The sequence below is a fragment of the Carlito syrichta genome, unplaced genomic scaffold (assembly GCF_000164805.1).
Source record: "Carlito syrichta isolate Samal-C Ts95f unplaced genomic scaffold, Tarsius_syrichta-2.0.1 Scaffold308874, whole genome shotgun sequence".
NCBI classification, from domain to species: domain Eukaryota; kingdom Metazoa; phylum Chordata; class Mammalia; order Primates; family Tarsiidae; genus Carlito; species Carlito syrichta.
In genome coordinates, this window is record NW_007252970.1 from 625,994 (window position 1) to 636,099 (window position 10,106).

The 10,106-nt window shown below is 40.5% G+C and overlaps 1 protein-coding gene across 4 annotated transcripts in view; it reads right to left on the reverse strand.

The window, feature by feature from the left end:
• Positions 1–10,106, reverse strand: part of HPRT1 (hypoxanthine phosphoribosyltransferase 1) — a 40,472-nt gene that overhangs the window by 30,030 nt on the left and 336 nt on the right. The window contains exon 1 of one of the 4 annotated variants that reach the window (XM_008066292.2): positions 9,922–10,032. The exons of 1 other annotated variant lie outside the window; for it this stretch is intronic. In XM_008066292.2, the coding sequence (XP_008064483.1) occupies positions 9,922–9,948 (27 nt within the window). In that variant the 5' untranslated portion in view covers positions 9,949–10,032. 2 more of the 4 variants (XM_021716689.1, XM_021716690.1) reach the window with 2 other exon arrangements.

Sequence of the window (10,106 nt, forward strand, 5' to 3'; positions counted from 1 at the left end):
TAGCCGGAATTACAGGCATGCGCTACCATGCCCGGCTGATTTTTTTTTTTTTTTTTTTTTTTTGATTTATTGTAGAGATGAGGTCTCGCCAAATTGCCCAGGTGGGTCTCAAATCCGCGGGCTCAGGCAATCCATTCACCTCAGCCTCCCAAAGGCGTGGGATTACAGGCTGAACCACTGAGCCTGGCTATATATATATTTTTAATTCAATGGTCTTTCTTATAAATTATCTTTGGCAATATGTGTTTTTATATATACCTATTAAAAGTATGGGGAAAATTTAATAGATACATTAAATTAAAGCAAAATATACAAACAAAAAATCAGAATACAAAGAGGTAAAAGGGAGGGCAGGAAGGAAGGAAGGGAGAGAGGGAGGAAAGGTAGTTGGGTCAGGTTGCTAAGGAGACATATACTAAATGATGATAAGAAGTGGGGACTTGTCACTTTCTACATTTTAAAAAATCTTTACCTGTGTTCCTCTGTTGATTCTTATGAGTGAAGTGGTTCTTCTTTCTTTTTTTAAATTTTTTACATTTTAATATGTTTTTCATCATCAATGTTACTTTTATTAGTTAATTTATAATTCTCAATCACCATTATATTCAAAGTTTATTCAGAGAAATGAACCAGAAAGAATGATAATACTCTTCTTCACATGATTATTCAAGACTAAATATCTTTCATATCACATTCAAGAAGCTGATGATACCAATGTCAGCTGTTTCCAAGAAATATTTGTAGGCTAGGCGGGGTGGTTCACGCCTGTTCCCAGTGCTTTGGGAGGCCAAGGCGGGAGGATTGCTTGAGCCCGAGTTCAAGACTAGCCTGGGCAAATATCAAGACCGTATCTCTACAAAAAAATAAAAAAAATTATCTGTGTATGGTGGTGCACATGTATAGTCCTAGCTACTCCGGAGGCTGATGCAGAAAGATTGCCTGAGATCAGGAGGACAAGGTTGTGATAACCTGACTCAAACAATAAAACAAACAAAAACATACCAAATTGATCTCCAATCAAAACAGATTTACATATCACATTTGTCAGAGTTTTTTTTTTTTTATTGAAACCTAGATTTTACTGTTTTTTTAAAATTTTTTAATGGTTTTTACTTCAAGCATAAAAAACATGTTAATAAATCTCTTCCCAAAAGGCAAAAACAAAAATTCATAAAACTTGCATCACTTGAGGTACTTTAGGTACAAACTCACAGTTTTATTATAATTCACTATATTTATACATGGGGTATATTTACAGGGGTTCTAATTTAATAAATATATAGTTGGCTATGAATAGATATTTGTCAGAACTGGGCAACAGGTACATGTAGGTTCATTATCCTATTATGTGTACCTGTGGAGGTTCAAAATGTATCATAGTACGAAGTTAAATAAGGGACATTTAAATACTTTTCCTAATCTGATATTTAACAAAAAGTGCAAGTTAATGACCAAATATTTTGGTCAAATATTTAATATTAGAATACTAGTACCCATTCACATTTATCTATCATCCATCTACCTATCTTCCTATCTATTTATTTATTATACAGATAGGGTCTTGCTCTGTTGCCCACGCTGGAGTGCAGAGGTGCAATCATAGCTCACTGCAGCCCTGAACTCTTGGGCTCAAGCAATCCTCCCATTTTGGTCTCCCAAAGTGCTGGGATTACAGCCACACATAGCCTCAAATATTTACTGAATACTTACTATGTTGTACATACTAGATAGGGTTAGATACATTTGATACAGTTACCCTCATTGAGCTTACAGTGTATTAGATGGCATGACATATACATAAATAACTGTGGCTAGAGTATTAAATTTCTATAAAAAATGATATAGGTAAAGTGTTATGGTAGTTTAAGACAGAACTTAAACTTACACAGGGACCACTGATATGAAATAACATAAACAGATATAATTCAATAAACAGGAACTTCAGTTTGAATCATCCCAAATACCAAAACTTCATATTAAACTGGTCCAATAGACTCAATCTCTGTAAAAGCTAGACAGAAATATACTTGGTGGCCTATAATCTTATTAGCCTTTACTCATCCCATCTGATACTGGTTAATATCTGATATTAACCCCATCTGATATGGATTAGTTAACAATCCAGTGGCTTTTTTGACAGCAATGGTTGGGGATAGCAACATATCCAATTATACAAAAATGTATTCAGCATCTACTGATTGAGGGACTGTGCAATAGATTTTGTGGGAGGATGAAAGAATGGTTATAAATTTCCAGCCCTTAAAAAGATTATAATCTAATGGGAAAGGCATATATGCATGCACACATACATACAACTAACTGTACAGGACAAAACTCATAATGTGTACTGAAATCTAATTTGACAAGTCCACAAACTTGTGAATTATTAGTTACATATACACAAAATGTAAATCTAGAACCCAAAGTTACCCAGCACCAATGACAATCCATAAGCAATACCAAGCTTAAAGTAGTCATTATATGCAACTGCCTAGACTGTAAATTGAGTAACAGAGACCAGCATGTCTCTGACATTGAATACAGCCTTCTATAGGGGTCCCCAGTCTCCCAGCCACAGACCAGTTTGGAGTTGGGCTGCAAAGGTGAGCACCAGGCAAGTGAGAGAAGCTTCACCTGTATTGACAGCCGCTCCCCATTGCTTGCTTGCATTACTGCCTGAGCTCCGCCCTCCGTCAGATCAGTGGGAGCATTAGATTCTCACAGGAGCACAGACCCTATTGTGAATTATACGTGTAAGGGATCTAGGTTGTACACTCCTTATGAGAATCTAATGCCTGATGACCTGATATGGAGCTGAGGTGATGATGCTAGTGCTGGGGAGTGGCTGCAAATACAGATTAACATTAGTTGTAAGGTTTGATTACACAGAGACCATAATAAATCAATTGTTTGCAGGCTCATACCATAACTCTATCAGTGAATGGCAAGGGAGTTGATGCATTTTAATTGTTCAGCTGCATCTGTCAGAATCCAGCACGTATTTTAGTTCACTTGTGGCCCATCCATTATTTTATTTACCACTTCTGTCTATGACTTTTTTTAAAATGGTGAGTGGTATAATTATTTAATTGTAGCCGGGCTTGGTGACTCAGCCTGTAATCGCACGCCTTTGGGAGGCTGAGGTGAGTGGATTGCCTGAGCCCGTGGGTTTGAGACCCGCCTAGGCAGTGAGACCTCATCTCTACAATAAAATCAAAAAAATCAGCTGGGTGTGGTAGCACATGCCTGTAATTCTGGCTACTCGGAAGGCTGAGGCGGAAGGATCACCGGGGCCCAGCAGGCGAGGCTGTGGTGGCCGGGAGCGGCCACTGCACTCCAGTCTGGGTGACCGAGTGAGACTCCAACTCAAAAAAAAAATTATTTAATTGTATATTACAAAGTAGTAATAATAGAAATAAAGTGCACAATAAATGTTATACACTTGAATCATCCCCAAATCATCCCTACCCCCCAGTCTGTGGAAAAACTGTCTTCCATGAAACCAGTCCCTGATTCCAAAAAGGTTGGAGACCACTGTTTTAAACCAACTAGGCAATAACAGTGCTCAACTTTCTGTATGAATATAAATCACATCTGTTCTATTATTTGTGACTTAGTGTTGCACATGATTATTACCAACATCCTCTGAAAGAACTACTAGTCTACTCAGGCTGCTATAACAAATAAACATAGACTGGGTAGCTTAAACAACAGAAATTTATTTCTCGAAGTTCTAGAGGTTGGGAAGTCCAAAATAAAGAGTCTGCAAGATAGGTTTCACTCTGAGGCCTCTTCTCCTGGCTTGTAGGCCTTCTCACTGTGTGTTCACATGACCTCTTCTGGCAAGCTCACTGGTATCTTCTAACAGGGGCATTAATCTCATCAAAACAAGGCCCTACCTACATGACCTCACTGAACCTTGATTATGTCCCAAAGACTCCATCTCCAAATAACATCAAACTAGGGGTTAGGGTTTCAACATATGTATAGAGGATGGGGGAAGAACACAAGTGCCTAGTCCATGACAAGCAGCCAGCATAAAAATGGTTAAAACAGATTACAGAGAAAGGTCCTGGATGGCTTTGGAGGAAGAGTCCAAACCCAAAATATTTGAGGAGAGTTCCGGAGGGGCCTGGAAGTGGTACGCAAATGAAAAGGTAGTTTTTCTCCAGATCCATCTTCCCCACAATGGGCATTTCTAGCTGAACTAGAAATCAAGGGACAGATTATTAATAGCTCTGAATTACTTACCATTTACCCAGACAGTTTGGAAATCTAACTGCATCTCCTCAGAGCTCTGGAACCAGCTCTCAAAAATCTAACCTATTTGTGATATACTTGACAATGATAAAAATCTATGCAGGTACTTTCATTAATATGAAAGAGTATTGATAAATATACCATTAATATTCTACCTTTTATCTAGAATAAAAAAATGACACTTTTGCTATCATGAATTATTGAAATAATTTTACTTCCCAGTAAAACTGGCATTATAAATTCTTAATAATTATGCATGTCACACCTGTAACAATGGCCTTCATATGTGAAAATTTTTGTGATTTATGCATAAAATTCATAATTATAAGTACATATTATCTAAAATTACAGCAAGTAAGGAAATCAACCCAAGCTAAAACAACACTTGCAACATCAATTTGTCATCTGTGACTAGGATTGCTTAAGTTTCTTTGTGGTAAAAAAAAAAAAGAAATGACAGTGTTCATGGGTCCAAACAAGACTAAATGGAAATAAGGAAGTGGGTCTTAAAAATGAACTATTAGAATTAAAAAATGTACAACAGATAAAACACATTTTATTTTACTCCTAGTAATCAACAACATTTCCAAGCTTCTAGAATGGGCAGAAATTGCTAGGTGGCATATTTCAACCTTTCATATGCAAATACATTAAAATCCCCCCCTCCCCCAAAAAACTCACAAAACAGTTAACATGCCTTGGGATAATTTGTGTTAACTCAGGATATCATAAAACCAAAATGACGAATTACTAATGCAAATATTCCTAAATGCAAAAATTAAGTTGGTAGTATAACCAACTTCCAATTTTATATCAGTCTTACAAATAGATTATATATATAAATTGCTTGCCTTCCTTTCTAAGGGATAAAGCTATTACAATAATTAAAATCAGCATTCTTGACTAGTCAACCCAAGGAAGCATTATTACCCACTCTAGGCAAGGGGGCTCATAAACTGCTATATGTGCAAGGACCTGAATTTACCCAATACTACAATTTTTTACTTTTATTAGTGTGCAGAGAACAACAGGCCTGTTCACTCTGGACAAAAAAAAAATACACCTATCAATTATCAGAAGTACAATGTTGAAGATAGTAGTTCCACAGCAATTTGAAGTGTTTGTTTGAATTCTTATTGGTAGTAAATTATATTAAATGTTGGTAATTTGGTAGTCACTAGCAGAAAAATAACAATTGCGTCTCAATATTAATGGTGGTGATTGAAACTTTTACACCATATAAATCTTATTAAATCTACACAATATAAAATAACAGAAAGGGAGAGGAGACTACCACAACCTCAGCATCTCTTCACTGCAGAGGGGAAAAATGACATGGCTCAGTTATTGCCTAATGAACTGCAGAACACAAAAAGAAAACTCCAAATGCCTCTTCTCTAATCTTTTTGGTCCTTTTTTCACCTTTTACAATAGCCAGATATAAACAATGGAGAGAAAACAATTAAGATTGGTCTGGGCTGGGCACAGTGGCTCATGCCTTATAATCCCAGCACTTTAAGAGGCCAAGGTGAGAGAATTGCCTGAGCCCATGATTTACACATAAAATGTATAATTACAAGGATATATTATCTAAAATTACAGTAAGTAAGGAAATCAACCCAAGCTAAAACAAAACTTACAACATCTATTTGTCATCTGTGACTGGGATTGCTTAAGTTTCTTTGTGGTTAAAAAAAAGAAATGACAGTGTTCATGGGTCCAAACAAGACTAAATGGAAATGAGGAAGACCAGCCTGTGCAACTTGGTGAGGCCTCATCTCTACAATAAATCAAAAAATTCGCATGCCTGTAGTTCCGGCTACTTGGAAGGTTGAGGCAGAAAGATCAACTGAGCCCAGCTGGTCAAGGCTGCTGTGGCCATGAATGTGCCACTGCACTTCAGCCTGGGTGACAGAGTGAGATTCCAACTCAAAAAAAAAAAAAAAAAAAGATTGGTCTGTAGCATGCAAGTAATAGTACTCAATTCACAGAAAGAAATCCCCAAACTGAACTGCCACATTTCTTGGTGGTCACAAAGAAGAATTCTGGTCTAAACTCTGTTGATAACAATATAAGAAGGAGAACCAAAAAAAAAAATGCACCATTTTATCCATTTTGTAAAAAAGTATTGGCAGGGTAAGATTTAAGTTCAGTTGGTACAGTGAAAGGAGGGACCCTGAGAAACTTAGAATAAACTTAGTTCACATTTTGCCTCAGCATAGCCATTTTTGCTTAGTCTGACATGCTTTGAATCAAGCACAGATTAGACATAGATAGATAAATTTCCAATAGGCAGGTTTTAGAAAGCATTCTGACATTTTAATGCAGGCCAAGCTGGCAGCCTACCCCACCCCCTCAGCAAATCTCCAGCAGATGCAAGACAAGGACAGCCCAGCCATTCAATTCATGGTTCTTTCAGGCCCCTTGGCTGACTGAAGTCATAGAAATAACCACCTTTCGCTAAAGATCGTTTGGATTGGAAACATCTGGCAGGTCTCTTGCAGGAAAAATCCCTCTCCTTGTCTCCTCTCATCTAGCCCACAACCTTAGCAGCAATCATGTGACTAACCCACCCATCTGCCTGCTGTCCATCACCTGACGTCAGTACCTGCACTTACCTGCCCCTTCGTGATGACGAGGGGGTGGGGGGCAGATCACCACTCAATCACCTTAAAGTCCTTTTCCTATCGATGGGAAGGATTAAAGGACTCAACTGTGAACAACCCGCTGCCATTGCATCCATTGTCTTGCTAAGTGGTGTGGCCATGTGCTCTTTGAGCTATGGCCTGGCCATGTTTCCTAGCTTCGGCCCCCTTCCCTACGGGGAGGTGAGTCTCCTTTCTCTCTCTTTCTAATTTACTTTCTAAATAAACTATACTTTCTAATCTAACTTCTGTGCAATTCTTTGCATCTTTCATGTGGCACTGGATTGCTCACCAAACAACCACACCCCCAGCAGGCCTGACCTAACATTCTGGAGGCCCCAGCAAGATCTAACATACAGGATTGCTGGGTGCAGTGGCTTACACCTGCAATCCCAGCACTTTGGGAGGGGGAGGCGAGAAGATTGCTTGATCCCAGGACCAACCTGTGCAACATGGCGAGACTTCGTCTCTACAATAAATCAAAAAATTAGCCAGGCATGGTGGCACATGCCTGTAGTTCCAGCCGCTTGGAAGGTTGAGGCGGAGGGATCACCTGAGTCCAGCAGGTAGAGGCTGCGGGGGTCATGACCGTGCCACTGCACTCTAGCCTGGGTGACAGAGTGAGACTCAAACTCAAAAAAACACAAACAAACCAATATACAGGATTATATTTCTAGCACTACCATCTGAAATTTAGAAAATATTGTGTCCACAAAAAGCATATCTGATGTTTCATATTAATTTGCAAAAATTCAGAAGCTTTTTCTTAGTTCAAATATGTCCACATTTACCCTTGGAATTTAAAATGACAATTACAAGCAGCATGGGTTGTATCAGGCCAATCTGGGGGCCAATTTCATCAGTGATCTTGGGTAAGTTATTTCACCTATCTGTGCCTCCAACGTCATCCTAGTATTTATTTACATAACTGGGAGCCTATTATGTAACTTTAGGATGTTTACATTAGATAACGCTGCAAAATATTTATCCCAATGCCTAAAACATAGTAAGTTTTCAATAAATACCTACTATTGTCATTACTAACAAAAATTTAGAGGTTAAAAACAGAATCTGGGGCCACCTAACAACTTAGGTTTTTAGATGCTGAGGTTCTAGTATTGTTGGGTAATCCTGGGCAAGTTACTTAACCTCTCTGAGCTGCATGTCTTTTTTTTTTTTAAAGATCAAATCAGTTACTATATGTGCGTACAGGCCTTAGAAGTGTAACTAGCACATAATTAGCATTATTTAAGCATTTGTTCTTGCTAACCTGAAGACAATTTAGGAGCAGAAAAAGATTTTTTAAAGGAACGGGAATTTGCAAACTAAAAACACAATGAATATCTTGATGTTCAAACAAAACTAACAAGAGCCAGCTCTAGCAATAACTAATTCGCTGTATACTGGGGCAAGCCTCATATCCCAAAGCTAAAAGCATCTATCTAACTTCCTCAGCAACTGAATAAAAAAATAGAGATTACCATTTTCTGAGTGCCTCTTATTAGCATACCATTTTAGCGCACAGGCTCCAGAGAGACCTAGGTTTGAGTCAAAGCTCCTTCTCTTGATAACTGTATGATACAGGGTATCTCTGTTAACCTCGCTGAGGCTTCAAGGATTTCCCATCTGTAAAATGGTCATAATACCATTGTTTTGAAGACTAATTAGGACTACGTATGTAAACACAATGGTGGCTATTAGTACTATTTCAAGTCAGGGACTGTGCAAGGATTGTTTACTCACATAGATTGTTTTATAATCTTCTCAATAACACCAGGAGGTAGCCAGCACCTCAGATATATGTAAAATGACCTAAGTCTAGAAGGTGAAATAAGTTGCCCAAGGTCACGCAGTAAATAAATTGTCCAAAAAGCAGGATTCCTGATCAGATTCCATTAATAGCACTGCTCTTTACCTTAAGTCAGAATTTCTAAAATGAAATAGAATTATTTCTTTCTTATGTCTCAAGTGGTTAATTATTTTAAAGTATTCATTCAACAAACCATTATTGAGGACTTCCTATATGTACAGGAATTACAGTGGTCATTCCTGCCTTTATAAAGTTTTAGTGGGAGAGACAATCAACAGGTAACCAGGTAATTGTCAAAACAACAATAATCATAACAGAGCAGGCTAAGGCATTTAACTGGCAATGGGTTTGACGATTTTAGTAAGCATGATCAGAAAGGTTGAGGAGGAAGGATAGCAGCTTGGCTAGATCAGCAAACGAGAAAAAGAACCAGTGACAGTGAAGACAAGATGCCAGAGGCTGATTACGGTGAGAACATTCTTGAAGGAAATGACCAGACTCTCATTTTTTCATGCCTCGAGGCATCAGACAGCATGAGATCCGGATTCTAGCATATCTGAATTCAAGGCCCGGCTTGAAATGACCTCATGTCTTTTCCTTCGTTTCTTCGTGCGTAAAATGGGCATGGTTACCGCTACCGGAGCTGACGTGAGGCTTCAATGAGGCAATGCGCATTCCCCCAAATATGAATTATAGTATCTGCAGAATTAAATGCGAAGCCCAGTCCCCACTTGCCCTCCTATGCCTTCCGTGCCGAGATCCCCTCCAGAGGTACCCTGAGGACCTCGCCACCACACCCCAAACTTCCAGAGAAAGGCCTCTCCTGAGAAAGCCCCCACGCCCTGACCCCATGCGATCATTCCCGGATAGGCCCTGTGCCCTCCCCACAGCACGCTCGCAGGGGGCACATGTCAACCAAAACGCCATTTCCACCTTCCCTTCCCACACGCAGCCCTCTTTTCCCAGGGATCTCCCGAAGAGGGACCCACCCCAAAACCCGCCATTCTGTCCTCCCGGCCACCCTCGCGTGACGTAAAGCTGAACCAGGGAAACGGTGGCCGCCCCCGCACCCGGGATTCCCCGGGCCCAGCGGCCGGAGCCCGCACTGCGGACCCCGCGCCTCAGGACCCGGCCGCCGCCGCTTCGCCGCCCGCCACCCCCCGCGTGGGCCTGGGCCGCGCGGGACTGGCGGGCCAAGCTGCTCACCACAACGCTGGGGCTGCGGGTCGCCATAACGGAGCCGGCCGGCGCGCGGGCTGACTGGTGAGGCGGAGGAAGCCGGTGGCGGAGCTGAGAAGGAGGCGGGGGCGAAGCAGGAGGCGGGGGCGAAGCGGGAGGCGGGGGCGAAGCGGGAGGCGGGGGCGAAGCGGGAGGCGGCGCCGCGCGGGAAA